The sequence below is a fragment of the Pristis pectinata genome, chromosome 11, assembly GCF_009764475.1.
Source record: "Pristis pectinata isolate sPriPec2 chromosome 11, sPriPec2.1.pri, whole genome shotgun sequence".
In the NCBI taxonomy this organism is placed as follows: domain Eukaryota; kingdom Metazoa; phylum Chordata; class Chondrichthyes; order Rhinopristiformes; family Pristidae; genus Pristis; species Pristis pectinata.
In genome coordinates this window covers 84,749,365-84,769,467 of record NC_067415.1, presented here as the reverse complement: position 1 = coordinate 84,769,467, position 20,103 = coordinate 84,749,365, and the positions used below count along the sequence as shown (strand labels likewise).

General features: G+C 45.4%; 1 protein-coding gene across 1 annotated transcript in view; it reads left to right on the top strand.

The window, feature by feature from the left end:
• Window positions 1–634: 634 nt before the first annotated feature.
• Window positions 635–20,103, top strand: part of LOC127576026 (serine/threonine-protein kinase 24-like) — a 41,569-nt gene continuing 22,100 nt past the window's right edge. Inside the window, exons 1-3 of the mRNA XM_052026350.1 lie at window positions 635–749; window positions 2,196–2,426; window positions 13,328–13,558. Coding sequence (XP_051882310.1) covers window positions 2,385–2,426; window positions 13,328–13,558 — 273 coding nt within the window. The 5' untranslated portion in view covers window positions 635–749; window positions 2,196–2,384. The remainder of the gene's footprint in view (window positions 750–2,195; window positions 2,427–13,327; window positions 13,559–20,103) is intronic.

Genomic DNA, 20,103 nt, shown 5'->3' with positions numbered 1-20,103 from the left:
CTCTCTACAATCTACGGTGGTTTTGCAAAAGCCTTTGCTCATCGTCCTACCTGATGACTTGCTCAACTGAACTTTGAGAACTGTTCCTAGACTTGGGGTTTGGGAACTTGCCACCCACACACTTCAAGTTCATATTTGTGGGGTCAATGTTTAATATCTAATGTTTTTATTTCTTTTATTATTACAAGCAGTTATTAATAAATAGATTCTAACACTTATACATGGCTCTTCGTACTGTTGCTGGTACCGAACACGCTCCTCACGGAGCAGAGGTTGGATGCCAGTCCAAGCGAGGTCCTGGTGTTGATTGGCTGGAGTGGAGAAAGAGGGCGGGATCTCAACCGCCGCCGGGTCCAATGGAAGCGCCCGCCTGCTGCTGCTGCCGGGGAGAGCGGCAGGCGGATGACGTAAACGATTAGGCCCCGCCCCGCTCCTCCGTGCCGACGACGTCACCTAGCCACGCCCCCTCCCGCTGGCGGGAACTTGATTCGCGTCCGAAAGTCCCGCCCATCGCGGCGACTCCCGTTGGTCCGCTCCAGCCGGTGACGCAGGGGGGGTGTAAGCCCCGCCTCTTGCCTCAAGCCCCGCCCCTCCCCTCCCCAGCCTGCAGCGCCCCCGGCCGGCCGGCCGGCGCGGGTACTGCCTGTGACGTAACGGCGCGGCCCCGGCTGGTGAAGATGGCGGCGGCCGAGTGAGGCGAGCGGCGCCGCGCTCCCGGTCCCGGTCCCCGAGCGCTCCGCTCCGCACAGGTGGGCGGCCCGGGCTCCCCGCACTCACCCTCGGGGAGGGATGCTGGGGACGGGAGGGAGGAGGCGGAGGCGGCGGCGGCGGCGGGGCGCGGGCAGGCGGGCCCGCCAGGGCTCGGGCCCCACCCCACCCGGAAACACGGCGGGGCCGGGGCCCGGGGCCCGGGCTGGGGGCACGTCCCGGCGCCTCAGGGTGGGGGACTTAGCCCGGACCCTAGGAGTGGGGGGGTGGTTGTACTGAGGCCCCAGGGAGAAGGGGTTCAGTCTGGGACCCCAAGGTGGGATCACCCTGTCACCCCAGGGAGAGGGGGTTCACCCCAGGACCCTGAGGTGGTGACACCCTGTCACCCCAGGGAGAGGGGGTTCACTCTGGGACTGAGGTGGTGGCACCCTGTGGTCCCAGGGAGAGGGGGTTCACCCCAGGACCCTGAGGTGGTGACACCCTGTCACCCCAGGGAGAGGGGGTTCACTCTGGGACTGAGGTGGTGGCACCCTGTGGTCCCAGGGAGAGGGGGTTCACCCCAGGACCCTGAGGTGGGGGTTGTCCTCAGGTCCCAGGGAGAGGGGGTTCACTCTGGGACTGAGGTGGTGGCACCCTGTGGTCCCAGGGAGAGGGGGTTCACCCCAGGACCCTGAGGTGGGGGTTGTCCTCAGGTCCCAGGGAGAGGGGGTTCACCCCAGGACCTTAAGGTGGGGGTTGTCCTGAGGTCCCAGGGAGAGGGGCTTCACCCCAGGGCCCTGAGGTGGGGGTTGTACTGAGGCCCCAGGGAGAGAGGTTCACCCCAGGACCCTGAGGTGGTGGCACCCTGTCACCCCAGGGAGAGGGGGTTCACTCTGGGACTGAGGTGGTGGCACCCTGTGGTCCCAGGGAGAGGGGGTTCACCCCAGGACCCTGAGGTGGGGGTTGTCCTCAGGTCCCAGGGAGAGGGGGTTCACTCTGGGACCCTGAGGTGGAGGCTGTCCCCAGGACTTCAGCATGGGGTCTTGCACCTAGACCTCAAAGTGGTGAGGGCTTGTTCCAGTTTGAGGACTTGCCCCTGCCTCTTGGGGGTTGGGCGACTGACCAGGAACTCCAGGTGCTGGAGGACGGGAGGATTCATCCTGGGACCTCGGTTGTTGAGGTTGGTCCTGTGACCCGATGGTGGAGGCTTGCCTTGGATCTCAGGTGTAGGGGTTCGTTCTGGGGCTAAGCCTGAGCCCTGAGTGATCAGGGTTTATCCCTGGACCCAGAGTATGGTACTACGTGGATCTTGTCACTGGGCTTCGAGATGGTGAAGGTTTGAGGACTTGTCCCTGCCTCTTGCGGGTGAGATCCTGGTCCAGGACCCTGGGAGTTTCTCCCTGGATGTCTGGGTGGGAGTTTACCTGAGATCATGGGATGGCTCTTGAGGACATCGAGGTGGGGTTCCTGGGACCATGCTGTCCTAATGCTCTTTCCTTGTATTGCAGGCCCAGTTGGATTGGTATCACCCCAGGCCGGAGAGGCTTTTGCTGTTGACTCAGACCTGTGCCTTGCTTCTGAGCCCTGGTCTTTGACGAGTTGGTTGTGGGGGACTTGGAGTGCTCCTCGGAGTCTAGCCTCTTTCTCAGCCCCTGAAAACTTGTCACTTCCAAACGGAGGAGGAATAGCCAGTGGCAATGGCTCAGTCTCCAGTGCAGGGTGCTCTTCCTGGGATACAGGTAACAGATGGCGGAGAGAGTGTGTGCCAGGGGCTTGTGACAATGTTTTGGGTTGAGGGGACAGACCCCATCCCCAACAGGGCTGGAACAGGAGAAGGACAATCATCTCTCAAACCACTTCTGTCAGTCAGCAAGATTGTAGTTGATCAGTGATTGAACTCTACATCCCCACCTTTTCTCCATACACTTTAATGCCCCCGTTAACAAAAGTGTCATTTTTTCTGTCAGTTATCACTTCAGTAAGGTGGTTCCAAATTTCTCCACCCTGTGTGTAGCATTGTTTCCATTTCAGGCCCAGCTTCAAGTTTAAGATTGCCCTAGGTAGTTTACCAGTGCTAGTTTACATAAACAGTCCTAGCGGCATCCAGGTCATTAGTCCCAGCAGAGGACTCGGTCTCAGGACATGGTGCTACAGCAGACAGGACTCCAGGCATGAAATTTTGCAGGCTTTCCCTGCTTTACTGGAGGCTAAAATAAATAGATGTCAAGCTCCTTTCACTAACGTTTCTCTCCATCCCTCTCACTGGCATTTATTGTTGTGTAACCAGCCTGATCACAACCTTCAGCAACAGAGAAGATGCTGCAGGGACGCAGCAGGTCAGGCAGGATTTCTGGAGGGAAATGGACTCTCAACGTTTTGGGTCAAGACCCTTCATCTGGACTGTCCATTTCCCTCCACAGATGCTGCCTGATCTGTCGAGTTCCTGCAGCATTTTATTTGTTCCTCCAGATTCCAGCATCTGTACTCTCTTGTATCTCCTGATCACAACCTTGTTATGTTCGATGTGCAATTAGCTTCACCCCAGTCTGTGCCATTTTGTTGCTTGACATTGTCCCTGCCTCAACTCTTCTACTGAAACAATTATCCATGTCTTTGCTGCACCGTATTTGACTATACCAAAGCTTTATTGGTCAGCTTCTCTTGTTCTATTCTGTCTAAATTTAGTGCTCCTCAAACTAGGAAACTGGGTGAGCAGCAGGAGATGGAGAATGGGTAGATACTCCAGTTGGATGACGGGACCAGTGGATTCTTGCAAGGATATGTGCCGAGGCCACAATTGTTCACTGTATTAAAGAAATGACTTGAATGTTTGTTCATGCCAGTGAATATGAAAATGTTAAACTGCTAAGAGATGTTAATGGCTTGTGTAAGTAGGAAAAACTGCCAAATGAATTTCAATATATGTAAATAAGAGGTCATACAAGTTGCACTAAAGCAAAGATAGAACAAATTAGTTTCCACATGATGAGTCCTAGAAACAGGTTGAAAGAGACTTGGGAGTCCATGTACACAGTTCCTTAAAAGGTGGTGGACTGATACAGAAAAGTGGAAGGTTAATGGAGTGCTGGTCTTTGTATCTGGAGCGGTAGGAGATAAACATTACGCTACAGATATACAATGCCCTGTTTAGACTGTACCAGAAATTCTCTGAGCAATTCTGACCCAGCATACCTTAAGAAGGATTTGTTGACCTCTGTGGCAATGTCATGTGGATTCACTGGATTGTCAGTGGACTCCCAGGGTTAAATTACTGGGAGAGATCACGCAAACTGGGTTTGTACTTGCTGGAAGTTAGAAGGATGGGGGCTGATTTAATCAAAGTTTTCAAGATTTTAAAGGGAACTCGATCAGGGAGAAAGAGAGAGAGAAGCTGTTTTAGTTGGTTAGGCAGGAATTTGGAGTGTTACCACAAATGGTAGCTCATGTTTGGTTAAATAATAAAGCTGAGAGTGATAACCAAAGGTATTAAGGATTTGGGTGAAAAGGAGGAGTTGGCTTACAGAGTAGCCATGACTGTTGAAAGGCTGAACACACTTGATGGGCGAAGTAACTGGCTCTATCCTTGAGCTTTGCTGCCCATGTCCTGACATGTGCCAAGTCCTGGCTGCAGATGTTGCACCTGAAATAAAAACAGGAAATACTGGAAGGGCTCAGCAGATCAGGCAGCATCTGTGAAGGGAGAAACCAAGTTCCTATTTCAGGTTAAGATGTTTCCTCAACTGGGAAAATTTAGGAAAGGGGCACGTCTTTAAGTTTCAGAGGAAGAGTTGGGAATGTCTGGATCAGGTGCAGACCAAAAGGAAATGGATGATTGACTGAGAGAGGGTGGAGGAGGCTTGTGAACAACTGCTTATCTTTCTGGGGGAGGTATAAATCAAGGGAGGACAGAGAAAAGAGAAAAAAGGAAAACTGTTGTGGAATTGTGAGATACGGAATGCAGCAGATGCTGGAAGTCTGGAATGAGGGAGAGTGCTGGGAAAGGCTGGGACATGGGGCAGCTTCTGCCCACTCTGTGTTCCATGTTGATTTATGATCACAAGACTCAGTTTGAAATTCTCATCCTTTTCACGTGCTCTTAGAACAATAACGAATGCAACTCTTGTACAATAAAGATGAACTCTTGACCTCTCAGCCTACCTTGTCATGGCCGTTGTACCTATTTGTCTACCTGCACTGCACTTTCTCTGTAACTGTAACACTATATTCTGTATGCTGTGTTTTGTGTTCCTTTTCGTACTACCTTGATTTTCATATCTATGGAATGATCTGTCTGGATGGTTTGCAAACAAAAGTTTTTCACTGTATCTCGGTAGATGTGACAATAATAAACCGATTACCAATTCCCTCCATGGCCTCAGCCCCTCCTTAACTCCAACCACCACCTGTCCTGCAACCCTTCAGGATTTCTGTGCTTCTCCAAATCTGGCCTCCCTGAAGCCCATCATTTCCATGTTTGGAGCAACCATCAGCTGCCCTTGACTCAACCTCTGACATTCCCTCCCCAAACCTCCCTGTAAATGCTCCCCGAAACCTATCTCTCTGACACCTTTGGACACCTCCCTTCACATCTTCTTTTGTTTAGTGATTTCTCCCAAATAGCTCCTCAGACATTTTACTACATCGCTGGTGCTGCTTAAAGACAAATTGTTGTACAGTGTGATGCTGTGTGGTGAAGGTAAAGGTCTGGAGATTTATTTCTCACCAATGAAGGAAATAACCTGTGAACATAAAATTATGAAGGGTTTTGAAAGAGTAATTGCAGTGGGACTGATTCCACTGCAGAGGGAGGGCAATGGCCGGAGGACAGGATTTAAGATAATTGTCGGAAGAATTGATGGACAGATAGAGTCCACACCGACCAAGGTGCCTCCCTGAGTGAGTCCCATTTGTCTGCGTTTGGCCCATATCCCTCTGAACCTTTCCTATCCATGTACCTGTCCAAATATCTTGTAATCGTAATTGTACCTGCCTCTACCACTTCCTCTGGCAACTCGTTCCACATACCCACCACCCTCTGCGTGGAAAAAGTTGCCCCTCAGGTCCCCTTGATATATTTCCCCTCTCATCTTAAACCTATTCCCTCCAGTTTTAGACTCCCCTACCCTGGGGGAAAAGACTGTGGCCATTCACCTTATCTATGCTGCTCATTTTACAAACCTCTCTGAGATTATAGCTCAAGCCCTCCAATCCTGGCAACATTCTCGGATCTTTTCTGCAGCTTAATGATATCCTTCCTATAGCCAGGCAGCCAGAACTGCACACAATGATGAGCAGATGTGAGACTTACTTTATGCAATGAGTTGTTCTCATCCACAATAAAAAAGCAATAGAAATAGATTCACTGGGAGCCTTCAAAGGGGGAATTGGATAGATAGAAGGAAGGAAGATGGAGAATTATGATAATTGAGAAGGAAAAATGTTCAGGTTTACAGGGCAAGTGCAAGGAGAAGAACTAACTGAAGAGCTCTTTCAGAGAGCTAGCTTGGGTATGATGGGCTAAATGCCCACTGTGATAGGCACGAGTTATGTGGCACTGCCAACTGTTGTGTTTTCACTGCATAAATTAACAAGGGTTGCAAAGTCTATGCCTCTTTAATCAAAATATGTGAAAAGAGCATTTTTGTCTCCATCTTGTGGCTGTTAAGAGTGGTTTTGGTTTCCTGTACTGTGATACTGCTTGACATCTCAAAAGATCAGCTTGACTTGATCTACTTAGGTGATGTGCCACTTTGCAGATTGCTGTTTGAATTGGCTGGATCCAATTTGTTACTGTCTGTTCTGTCAGTTTCTTTTCTAATATCGTCCTTCATTAACAGCCATGCTGCATAATATTCACAGATTAAGCAATGTTTCTTGAAGAGTTTGGTAAATTGTGTTTGTGTATGGTGGCATTGTTGCAGTGAATTAAGTTTACAGTTGCACTGGATTGCTAAAGTCCCAAGTATTTTGGGTGTCACCTGTGCTATCTGACAAACCTGTAAAAATCCTGTCTTAGAAAATCTGCTTCAGAATTAAATTGACAGAACGCCTGTTCAATTACCATCAATGGCAAAATGTCAATGCAGGTTAATTTGACCTTGTGGTTGTATTACATCCGTCTAAAGTTGATTTCTATCAAGCAGAGATATTGAATCTTTTTCTCCAGGAGTTAATTATATACTTGACTGCAGATGAATTCAAGCGTGCAATTACACACCTCTTCCTTTTTTTAGCCATGCTATAAGATACCTTTAACTATGAGCTGGTCTCCTGTGATCCAGCTTTTAAAAATAAGGTAAAATGGTTTGCATTTCCATAGTGCCTCTTACATCCTCAACTTTCCCAAAGTGCTCTCCAGTTGTTGAAATGCTTTCTTTTGAAATACAGTTATGGGTATCGTGTGAAATGCAGCACTCATTTTGCACACAGCAAGTTCCCCCAAACAGCAGTGGGATACAAACCTGCTGTTGTATTGCTTATGACACAAGATGGTCACCAGTGAATCAATCCAACTGGGAATCCAAGAGGTATACTCGGGAGGGAGAAGGAGATGGACAATAACAGAATGAGATGAAAAAGGGTAGGAGGAGGCTTGTGTAGGTAGTGGTTCTTTTGAGCCAAATCTCTTGTTTCTGTGCTGGTAACATAGCATTAAGGCTGAAACTGTACTTTTCAGAAGCAAAGAGCTAGTCCTGGTTTTAACCTCTTATCAACAACTCATCCAGGTGAAATGCAGTATTGTGCGACCTGTGATCCTTCCAGTGCCTGAGCTGTGCCTTCATCCTGGCATTGCACACGTCACCAAGGCTGCTTAGTGTTACCTCTGTCTCCTCCTCCCTCCTGAGTATATCCAGCATTCCATGAAATGCATCCATTCCATTCATCTCAATGCCCAGTGTCGGGCGAGTTCCACATCTTCTCCACTCTCTCGGTAAGGATGTTTCTCTTGGATTCCCAGTTGGACTGATTCACTGGTGACCATCTTGTGTCACGATGCTGGTGGGAATTCCTGGTTAGCCCACAATAGGGGGCTTGTCTGCAGAATCTGACAAATCCATCAATAAGCAATACAACAGCAGGTTTGTATCCCACTGTTGTTTGGGGGAACGTGCTGTGTGCAAAACGAGTGCTGCATTTCACATAATACCCATGACTGCATTTCAATGACTGGAGAGCACTTTGGGAGAGTTGAGAATGTCCGAGGCACTATGGAAATCCAAACCATTTTACTTTGATTCACCTCCTCTCTTTCCATCATAGACACCACAAATGCACATCCATGCATCTGTGTGATCTCCGACCTGCTCTTCCCATTCCCTGTTCCCTATCCCGCACTCAGTTTAAGCTAAGTTATTGCCAATGCACTACTGTCCTGACCCACAGTAAATCAAGCCCTGTGTTACTACCTTCCTTGACACCCTTTCATCACCCAGTCTTCTATAAGATTGAGGGAGAAAAATACCAGTTCCATTCTTTTGTTCTTCTGGCTGTATGCCGAAGTTTAAAAATGACCTTTACGTGGGGGACAAAATAACTAACACTATAACATCTATAATCATGATATTTTGAAAATCTACATTGAGAAGACAGATTTAGAGTTGGTATACTTTGTAAAAAAAATATATTTTTTAAGCTAGCATGCCTCTCATGATTAATGTGGTAAAATATCCCATGACTCTTCACAAGTGTTACCAAAAAAAAATTGATTCCAGCCTACCAGAACTTTCATCAAAAGTTCAGGTCAAAGAAGTATGCTTCAAAGAAGGTCCTAATGGGAAAAGAGGCCATAAGGTTTTGTGACTAAATTCACCGAGGCACAGAGCCTAGGCAGCTGAAAGCACACCTGCTAACAGTGACCAATGAAAATTGAGGCCAGAATTAGAGTACAACTTCAGAAAAGTCTTTGCCTTAACTGTGCTGTTTCTCGGCTGTATACTGTGTTCTGTGAGTGATTCGTTTAATTTGGCATCATGTTCAGCACAGACATTGTGGGCTGGAGGGCCTGTTCCTGTGCTGTACTGTTCTATGTTGTAACATCCGTGGCAGACACTAGAATTCCATGCAGAATTTTTACTTAAAAATGAGTCCACAATGTAGAGCAGAGGAACAGTTTGTGTTAACAGGAATTGGCCAATTGCTTGACAAGTAGTGTGCTTTGCAAATTTTATCTGGTGTAAGATTCATTAGAAAGAGGCATCTAGTTGCAATGTTATTATTGCACTTGGGAGATACTCTTGGAGAAGATCAGTTTTGCACCTGTGTTGAGAAGACCTTTTGAGTGCCTTATGAAGTTTGCAGTATTTATCTGTTTGCATTGTGAATATGGAATGCAATCTGACTTAGAATTTTGCTAAGTAGAACCAGATTGTGGGCACTAGAGCAATTTTCCATCCTTGTTATTGGATCAGTAAGTGTCCACAATGCTGAATAGAAGTGATGCTTCAAAACATGGATGTTCAGCTTGAAGGTTAGAGCTGGGTTCTCTTGAAGGAGGGTTCTTTCCCAAAGTAATATGCTGTGGAGAAACAAGGCCATTTCTAAAATATTTGAGCTTAATGCTTAATTGATTAATGCTCATTACAAGTAAGCATTTTGTATTTGAGTTTACCATGAAGCACCTCATAAACTGTGCCAACACTTCCCCTGTGACTTGGTTTAGGAATAAATACTTCCTGTTACATGTGGTAAGCTCGGACAGCATTCAGAATGATGTGAAGTCCCACAAATACAGCAACGAACAGAAATTGCTGCATTCTTCCTGTAGGCCATTGTGGGCGTGTGTGTATTTATGTATACACATACGTGTGTAAAATTAGCTGATGGTGTTATTACCAATTACAGTGTAGCTTTTGCAATGCACTGTAATCTTTATACCATGTTTCTATCAACACAAATCCCAAGGTGTTTGGACATCTTTGACTTCATGATATGTTTGGAATTAGAGTCTTGGAGTCATGCAGGGCTCACCCTGACCGTCCCAACCTTCAAGTACCCACCTATGCTAAATTTCTATCTTCAAGCTGATGATTCTGGTAGTTGCAACCTATCTGAAATGAAAACACTTCTTTCACCCCATCTGTAGCCTCAGATCACCACAAGTCCTGTCCCAGGAGGTACATTTTGAGGCTTGGTCATTGTTGTAATGTGTGGAACACAGCAGCCAAGAAGCTCACTCCTCAGTGTGATGTTTGAGACCAGGACTCTGTGGAGAACTCCCCTCCTCTTCAATGGTGCTGCGGGATCTTTGGTATCCACCTGAGAGGGGTGTCGGGGCCTCGGTTTAGTGGTGGGTTTAAAAAGTTGCTCCACTGACAGTGCAGCACCCCCTCTGAACTGCAGTGGGATATCAACCTAGATTTATGTGGGAAACTGTCGGATTGTGGGTTCATGTCCCCAAAGTGGGACTTTGTCTGCTGTCCACATGCAGGAGTGCTGTCCACTGTACAGCAGCGGCTACAGAAGAAAGGGTAAAATTTAGATTGTGAGAATCTGGTTTGTATTCTTGCCTCCACAGTGTTTGAACGGAATAGAGCCCAAATCTCACAAAAGCCTCCTTTTTTTTGAAAAAACTACTTTTATTTTGACTTAAGCAACCTTCTGTGTAAATAAAAAAGAAAAAAAATTAGATTGTTATTAAGTAAATGTGATCTGTGAAAGCTTTGATTATTTTACACGACAATAATGAATGGTTCATAAAATTAGAATAAAAACAGAATCATCTGCTCTTGGTTGGATCATGTGTAGGGAGAAGATATTTAGTTTAATTTGGCATCATGTTTGGACCAGACATTGTGAACCAAAGGGCCTATTCCTGTGCTGTACTGTTCTATGTTGCTGAATAGTGTGTAACAGAAAGGAGATTTCAGCTCACTAACTGAGTGAAGACTGAAAGGGGTAAATATAATAAATCTGATGGAGAATTCGGGTAAATCTTCATCCAGGATGTGAAATTTAGGAAGGAGTTGAGGGGAGTAGTACAGATGGGTCAAAGGAGCAACTGGGAAGAGAGGAATAGAAGAGTATAGTGATTGGGTTTGATGAAGGAGTATTAAGGAAGGCTGGTTAGTTCTGGCTATTATCTGTTGTGCTGAATAGCTTATTCCCATGCTGTAATATGGGCAGGCATGGTAGTGTAGCGGTTAGCGTAACGCTTTACAGTGCCAGTGACCTGGGTTCAATTCCGGCCGCTGTCTGTAAGGAGCCTGTACGTTCTCCCCACGTCTGCGTGGGTTTCCTCCGGGTGCTCTGGCTTCCTCCCACATTCCAAAAACTTATGGGTTAGGAGGTTGTGGGCATGCTATGTTGGCGCCAGAAGCGTGGTGACACTTGCGGGCTGCCCCCAGAACACTATTTGTGTGTTTCAATGTACATGTGACTAATAAAGATATCTTATGTTAGACGTTTAGGGAGATAGCAGGTCAGTTCTAAGATTTCCTTATATTGTCATGACACTTGTTTAGTGTTGGCATCAGTGTGTTACAAGAGAATTCCCGCTTTAAAGCTATGCTTTAATATACTTCACCACATTCACTGTAGGCTCAAAATACAAACCAGATGAGCTTTGTATGTTTTGAACAGAGCTGATGAAACTATAAGGCAACCTGTAATAAATTAAGTAAACACATGAAAATGCCAAGTTCTCTGTCAGACTTTACAGTAATCCATGCACAGTGCTGTCCAATGTAATCAAATTCTGCCCACAAGCATTTGCTCCTTGTGCATTTGATGTTACTGGTAATGTGTTTGTGCTTCACAGCATTGTGGGGTGAAAGGTTTCTCTCATTCAAAAACAGCGAATACTAATATTTTAAAACAAAGATTAGATGCTGTTGAAAACAAAAAAAAACTGCAGTTGCTGGAAATCTGAAATAAAAACAAAGTGCTGGAAATGCTCAGCAGGTCAGGTGGCATCTGTAGAGAGAGAAATAGTGTTAATGTTTTGGGTTGCTGGCCTTTTATCAGAACCTGTTGGAAAATGTAACCTCGACGATGTGCCTTAGTCAGTGGATTTAGTGTGCATAAGGGGGTGCCCAGGAGCATTCGCAAACAAAATTTGACATCAAGCCACAGAAGTCAATGTTCAGAAGACAAGTGATCTAAAGTTTGATCAAAGGAGATGGTTTCAAGGAACATTTCGAAGGTGGAGAGGTTTGGGGAAGGAACTCCAGGGATTAGGACCCAGGCAGCTGAAAGCGTGGTTGCCAGTGACGGAATGGTGTAAATCAGAGAGACCTCAAATGTTTGCAGGATGGGGGGAGGTTGCAGTTGGTGCTGCTGCCTTGTAGCCCCTGGCCACCGGGTTCGATCTTAACTTTGGGTGCTGCCTGTGTGGAGTTAGCATCTTCTCCTGTGACCATGTGGGTTTTTCCTGAGTTCTGTGGTTTCCTCCAGCATCCCAAAGGCAAGGTGGTAGGTTAATTGGCCGCTGTAAATCACCGCTAGTGCAGGTATGTGACAAAATAATCAGAGGGTGTGTTAGAATAAGTTGTGGAGCTACAGGGAAATAAGGGGTGTATGGGACTGATGGAATGGCTCCATTGGAAGTTGACATGGACTCGATGGGCTAAATGGCCACCTGTGTGTTAATAGTTCAGTTGCAGAGAAAGGCAAAGGTCACGTTCATGGAAGGGTTTGAAAACAAGGCTGAGGTTTTTAAACTGGTGTGTTGCTGGGGCAGGACTCGTCAGGCACAGTGGGTGGTACAGGTAGCAGAGCTTTGGATGACCTCAAGTTTACATAAGTTGGAGTGCATTGATGAAGAGTTTGCTATTTTAATTACATTCCCTTTCGCAAATTGTGGGCATATAACCCCATGCAAAGCCAAAAAAAGCCAAATTTTTTATGGCTTTTTAAAATAATTTGCAATGTTAAACTAATTAGCACAAGTATGCACTCTTAAGTGCCTTTGTAGTGAAAGTACCTAATCTGCAGACAAATGCTTGGAGTTTGTGTGATATGAACTGATTGAGATTTTGTGACATGAACCCATTTGTGATTCACTCATTCCGATTTTTTTTGTAATGTGAAGCCATGTCGCCTACCCATGCGTCAAGAAGCACGAGTTGAAAAAAAATCGTATTGGTTTTTTTCACACAAATTCCTTGGGGGCAAATTTTATTCCGTATCACCAATTTTTGGCTAGTGGTTTGTGAATTCTGTAAGGGTGAATTTCGTAACCTGAATGAACATAACATGGGGGTCGTCTCTAATCCCCTCTGCCGCCTTTTCTCCATTAGATGCCTTCATACCCTCGCTGACCACGTGGCTGGTTGTCTGTCCTGGCATATCTCATGTAACTAAGGTTTTGTTTGCTCACTTGAAGTGATTTAGTATGTTTTAGTGCAACCAGTTTGTTGTTGTGCTGAAAAATTCCATTTCACCTAATGAAAAGTAAGGGAGTTCTCCCTTGGCCAAAAATTATTAGTTAGCGAACGTCATAAAGTCATGACCTAATTGTCTGTGGGAGTTCAGTATGTCCAAATTAGCCATGTTTCCCACATGAAAACACTGACTCCATTTCATTAGCTCTGGGGGGGGGGGGGGGGAATGAGGTTGTGAGATGAGCTAATTAAATGCAAGTTCTTGATTATGATGTTTATCACCTTGTCTTTCTCAGATTTGCCTCTCTTCTTTTCCTTAGAATTTAAAAGCAGATCCCGAGCAACTGTTCACAAAACTAGAGAAGATCGGCAAAGGTTCCTTTGGTGAAGTTTTTAAAGGAATAGACAACCGGACTCAAAAAATTGTGGCCATAAAAAATATTGACCTTGAAGAAGCCGAAGATGAAATTGAAGATATTCAGCAGGAAATAACTGTCCTGAGTCAATGTGACAGTCCATATGTTACAAAATACTATGGATCCTACCTGAAGGTGAGGTCTCTCAGTGACTTGCTGGTGATAGTGGGATCTGGTTTTCTTCAGTTAAAATATGCTACTTTAGCTGGTCTTTGGGATTGTCAGAAATATGGTGTTTGGTTGTTCATTCCTGGGATGTGGTTGAGTGGCATTCTAGGGTATGTCAGAGGAAAGTTGAGAGTCATGTCTTACTAGCTAAAAACAAACCGCTGGAGCAAACTCAGCGGGTCAGGCAGCATCTGTTGAGGGAAATCGGCAGTTGATGTGGCCTTATTCTCACTACTCTCTAGGGAAAGGAACCAGTTGGCAGTCCTTCATCTCGGCTGGTCTCGACTGTCGATTTCCCTCCACAGATGTTGCTGGCCAACTGGTTCCTTTCCCTAGAGAGTAGTGAGAATAAGGCCACATCAACTGCCGATTTCCCTCCACAGATGTTGCTGGCCCACTGAACTCCTCCAGCAGCTTGATTTTTTGCTTCAGGTTCCAGCATCTGCAGTCTCTTGTGTCTCTGTCACGCTTCTCTCGTCTGCTCTGGACCTTGCCAATAAGGAGGCAGTTTCAGCAGCCAAGTTGCTGCTGCAGATATCTGCTGGTGGGACGGTGGTGATGTTGTGCATTGGTCCATGATATTGTTCCCCTGGCTTGGTTGGGATTCTCCTTGTTAGCCTCCCTCCTTGCACAGAACATAGAACATTACAGCACAGTACAGGCCCTTCAGCCCACGATGTAGTGCCGACATTTTGTCCTGCTCCAAGATCTATCTAACCCTTCCCTCCCACATAGGCCCCCACCCATTTTTCTATCATTCATGTGTCTATCTAAGAGTCTCTTAAATGTCCCTAATGTATTTGCCCCCACAACCTCTGCCGGCAGTGTGTTCCACATTGCATCTGCTGCAAGAGTTATTTATAACAGGTTAACAAAGCAGATGTTTGCACTGACATGAACTCCTATCTGACACTTTTTTGGCTGGATAGAGTAGACGTAGAATGGTTACAATGCAGGAGGAGACCATTCGGCCCATCATGTCCACACCAACTCTCCAACAGAGCACTCTACTCATTCCAACCCTTGCCCCCCTTCATAGCCTTACAAATTTTTCCTCACTATGTACTTATCCAAATCCTTCTTGAAGACCACAGTGTGATCTGCCTCCATCTGCATTCCAGATTCCAACCATGCTGCACAAAAAAGATTTTCCTCATGATACTCTTGATTCTCTTTCCCTCTGTTTTATACCTATCTGTAGTCTTTGACCCTTCCGTCAGGGGGAACAATCTCCCATTATCTACTCTGTCCAGATCCCTCATTCTCTCCACAACCTACCTTTGTAATTGCAGTCCTTCTCCCAAGAACCCTTCTCATTAATTTCCACTGGACCCTCTCCAGTGTGTGTCCACATCCTTTCTATAATGAGGTGACCAGAAATGAATGCAATGCCTCAGCTGAGGCTGGACCAGTTTTTTATAAAGGTTCAGTATGACTTTCCTGCCTTTATACTCTGTGCTTCTAGTGATGAAGCCCATGGGTTTATGTCTCTTATTAAGCACTTTTCAACCCACCCTGCCTCTTTCAGTGACGTGCACCTGTACCCCAGGTCCCTCTGCTCCTGCATCCCTTTTAAAACAGTAAGTCCGTTCCTGGTTACAAACTTCTGACTTACGGACACCCCTACATACAAACAAGTTCTTGTAATATTCATAAATTCAGAAGTACAACATTCGTTCCTACGAACAACAGAACTAGCTTCCATCTCTCTCCACTTAGCCCATAAGATATAGGAGCAGAGTACAGCCATTCGGCCCATCGTGTGCTCCACCATGGCTGATTTGTTTTTCAACCCCATCCTCCTGCCTTTTCCCCGTAACCCCTTACCAATCAAGAACCTATAAATCTCTGCCTTAAATACACCCAATAACTTGCTTTTAGTAATTGTTCTTCCTTTTCACTCTTATGTGCTTTGATGCCATTCAGTACAATACCTGTCGGTGTGGTTACCATATTGAGTGTTTTTTTAGTGTATTTTCCGACTTGTGGATAAAATCAGCTTATGGATGTATGTAAAAAAAAATGGAACCTGGTTGTTCCTGGGGACAACCAGTATATTGCAACTCCTCAGTCTTCCTGCCAAAGTGCACCACCTCATACGTTTGTCCACATTAAACTTCATCTGCCACCAGCATGTTTATATACTGCTGCAATTTATCGCTATCATTTCACAATACTGCCATGTTTTGGGTTACCTGCAAATTTAGAAATTGTCACTTTGAGCCCCCAAGTCTATGTCAATAATTATAGATCAAAACAAGCAATGGCCCCAACACTGATTCCTGAGCAACATCAGTATTCACCTTTCTCCCGTCAGGGAAACAAGTTATTCTCTTTCCTCACCCCTTCCATTGGGCAGAAGATACAAAAACTTCTATCCCGCTCTTATCAGACTCTTGAACAGACCTCTTATACCATAAAGATGAACTCTTGATCTCCCAGAACCCTCTGTTGCCTGTTACTTCGCAAACTTAGTGTCAATGCTATCACTGTCACTTTTGTGCATTGTGCTGATAAGTATTATTGGCACCTTGTCTATAAAAGAAACCTGGAGGTCCACATCCACTACATTACCTCATCAAAAAACATTATTATATTGGTTAAACACGATTTGCCTTTAACAAGTGTGTGCTGGCTTGCCTTAATTAATCCATTTTCCTCCATGTGACCGTTAATCCTGTTTGGATCAATGTTTCGAAAAGCTTTCCCATCACTGAGGTTAAACTGACTGGCCTGTAGTAGCTAGGCTTATCCTTACTGCTTATCCTTGGAGCTGATGAATCTACTCATTGAGGGAGCCAAAATCTAGGACCATAAACCGATAAATCCAGAAGGGAACTCGGGGGAAATTCCTTTCCCTAGAGAGTAGTGAGAATTTGGCAGTCGCTCTCAGAGCAGTTGAAGCAAATAGCAGAGATGCATTTAGGGGTCGTGTTATACATGCCAGCCTCCCTCCATTGATCAGCCTACACTTCCCGGTGCCTTGGGAAAACAGCCAACATAATCAAGGACCCCTCCCACCCCAGTCATTCTCTTTCCTCCCCCCTTCCACTGGGTAGAAGATAACAAAAACTTGAAGGACAGCTTCTATCCTGCTTCTATCAGACTCTTGAACAGACCTCTTGTACCATAAAGATGAACTCTTGATCTGCCAGTCTACCTCATCATGACCCTTCCACCTTGTTGTCTGCCTGCACTACAGTTTCTCTGTAACTGTAACACTATATTCACTTTATTCTGCATTCTGTTATTGCTTTTCCCTTTCTACTACCTCGATGTACTTATATTTAGAATGATCTGTCTGGATGGCATGCCAAAGAGTTTTTCACTGTACCTTGGTACATGCGACAATAATATTCCAATTCCACACAGGTAGGAATTGGAAGAGCGACTTAAGACCTTTCTAGTGAGAGGGTTGGAGTGCTGATGTCTTGCTACTACAGGGCATTGGTGGGACCACACTTGGAGTACTGGATACTGCTTTGGTCTCACTACTTATGAAGGATTTACATAGTTGGAGAAGGTTTACTCAGTTGCTTCTTGCAGTGAGGGACTTGCCTTATAAACAAAGGTTGAGCAGGTTGGATCCATGCTCCTGGAGCTTAGAAGGAGGGTAGATCTTTTTGAGGTCACAGGTTTAAGGTGAGAGGAAGGAGATTTAAAGGGGATCTGAGGGCTAAGTTTTCTGCACAAAGAGTGGTTGCTGTCTGGAATGTGCTGCCAGAGGAGGAGGTGGTGGTGGTGGTCAGATACAGTTACTATGTTTAGGAAGCATTTTAGACAGGCATTTAAGTAGGCAAGGCGTAGAAGGATTACGGACCTAATGCGGGCAAGTGGGATGAGTGTAGATGGGCAAAAAGGTTGGCACGGATGTGGTGGGCCGAAGGGCTTGTTTCTGTGCTGTACAACCCTATGACTCTAGTTTGGCGGCATGAGAGCAGTCTTGTGGAGCAGACCGAAGTGGAAGTGATCAGTTTTGGTGCAATAAATACCATGTCGTCAACCTGTATTCATGTGGCAGTCTGAAAGGACTTGAAGCAGCCAGTGAATTAGTATTAAAGGCCAGATGATATCGTCCACTATTAGGAGTAATGCACAGTAGGTGGTTTCACCAAAAATTAGTTGCAAGACCAGATATCCCATTGATTTGCTTTTTTTTATTGTCAGCTTTTGGCCAGTGCAGCAAGAGAATGCCCTTAACTCTTTTCAGTCTCCTCCTGATCTACCCAGCCCCCATCTCTTTCCCCTCCCTCATCCTCTCCATCTGCCCATCACCCACACACTCCTCCCACTGGTACCCCTCCCCATCTCCCTCCTGTTATTCCATGCTCCACATTCCTATCAGATTCTGTCATCTTCAGCCCTTCTACCTTCCACCAGCTTCGGCCATCATTCCCACTCTCCCCTCACCCCTTTCACCTGGATCCACCTATCACCTGCCAGCTCTTGCTCCTCCCCTTCCCTCCACCTTTTTACACTGGCTAGTTCTCTTTCATTCAGTCCAGATGACGGCTCTCAACCCAAAACATCGACTGTCAGTTTCCCTCCATAGATGCTGCCCGGACCCGCTGAGTTTCTCCAGGACTTTGTTGTGCTCCAGATTCCAGAACCTGCAGTCTCTTATGTCTGCTGCAAGAGAATGATCTGATTTTGTTCACAGTGTGACGGAACATTGTATTGGAGGAGCTGGGCAGAGTCTTAGTATAATATTGACAAAACACCTCCAGCAATGTAACATTCACTCAGTGCTGAATGAGCATTGATATGACCTTGCAAAGGAGACTTTGTCCCAACAGCATTGCATGTAATCAGAAGAGTTCAACAATTTTGTAGATTTGTATGATAAAAGAGGCAAAGCCAGGACGATTCAGGTGGAGAGCTAAACAGTTAACATTGCAGGCTGATGACTTTCATTGAATTGGAAAATGTTTTAGATGAATAGTTTATAGCCATTTAAAGAGCTAAGGAAATAGGGGAGCGAAGGAAAAATCGAGAGGGTGGTAGGATAGAAGGCCAGAGAGATTTAATGTCAAAAATGGTAATGGTGAAGGGTAAGTGGGTGGTAATAGGGCAAGTAGCAATAGGTGGTCTCAGAGATGGCAACAACATACCAGCAATACAACACTAGTACTTCATTGGCTGTAAAGTACACTGGGTCTAAGGTCTAACGAAAGTCAGTTTTCATTATGCACGGGGAAAGCATTTCAGAGCTGGTTCCCATGCATGGGAACGTGACCAAATAAAGACACGAGACGGAGTAGTGTGGACCATCCAGCAGTGGAAGTGAGGGTTGGTACTAAGTACATCCTCTTTCTGGTTAGGGCTGGCTTGGGATGTGTCTGTCAGTCAGTATATGCCACTGGGATTGGATTTCCAGCCTCTGCATTCTTTTGCTTTTGTGGATTCCTGTGCAAGACCATTGTTGTAACATGAGGACTTCCCTGCTCTGTGAGAGAACTCCAAGCTCCTGTGATGTCTTTCCTACTGACAAAGTTAATGTATTGCCTGATTTTATATATTTTTTAAACACCACACCTTGCACAAATCAGAAATCACCCATATTTACCTCATTGTGGAAACGAAACCTGGAAGCTTATTGACCGAGTACCTTCAGCAATATGTTGGTACAATATGCAAAGCCATATTTACTATTTAAATAACATTGGTACTTAAATTTCAGTAAGGAATACATTTGACAAACACATTGATTAAAAACAGAAAATGCTGGCAATATTTAGCAGCTTAGACAGCATCTGTTAACAAAGTTAATGTTTCAGAACTGGTGAAAGTCCATCGACCTGTCTCTTCCTCCACAGATGAAGCCTGACCTGCTGAGTATGTCTAGTATTTTCTGTTTTATTTCAGATTTCTGGTGGAGTTTTTTTTGTCTTTGATTATGTTGCCTTTATTTCATTAATTAAGTTTCTGTTTATAACATGGCAGAATGATAACACAGAGCAGGATAAATGACATAGTATAAGCTGAACCATCCCAGGCCAATCAACCTGAGGTGCATTCAGCCATGTGTTCACAATGAGGAACAGCAAAAGAAATGAAAAATCTGTCATATTTACCACCCATCGATTAGGTCCTGAAGCACCTTGCAGCCAAAAATGTTGTTTTGAAGGATAGTATAAGAAAGGTGGCAGCCAATTTTTGCACAGCAAGCTCCCATCAAAAATCCATCTGTTTTGAATTTGCATTGAGGGGTTCCCTCAAAACTGCAAAGCATGTCAGTTTGAAAGAGAGAGAGGCGTGCTGCCCAGGTTTGTAACTGTGCCCAGTGGAATTTTGACAAGCTGCAGTGTGGTAGGTTTTTAAATACCTCAGTGAAAAGCTTCTAATCCTGAGCTGTTTTAATGCCTAGACATTCCTGAAAAAAATAACAACAGGTTTGCAAAGCAAACAATTAATATGGTGGGGAAAAAAACCTCTACCAATTTGTGGCACGGGAGAGATAATCTGAGAGTTACAAATCAGCACAAATTGCTTGGTGTTTTGCCATCAGCCTC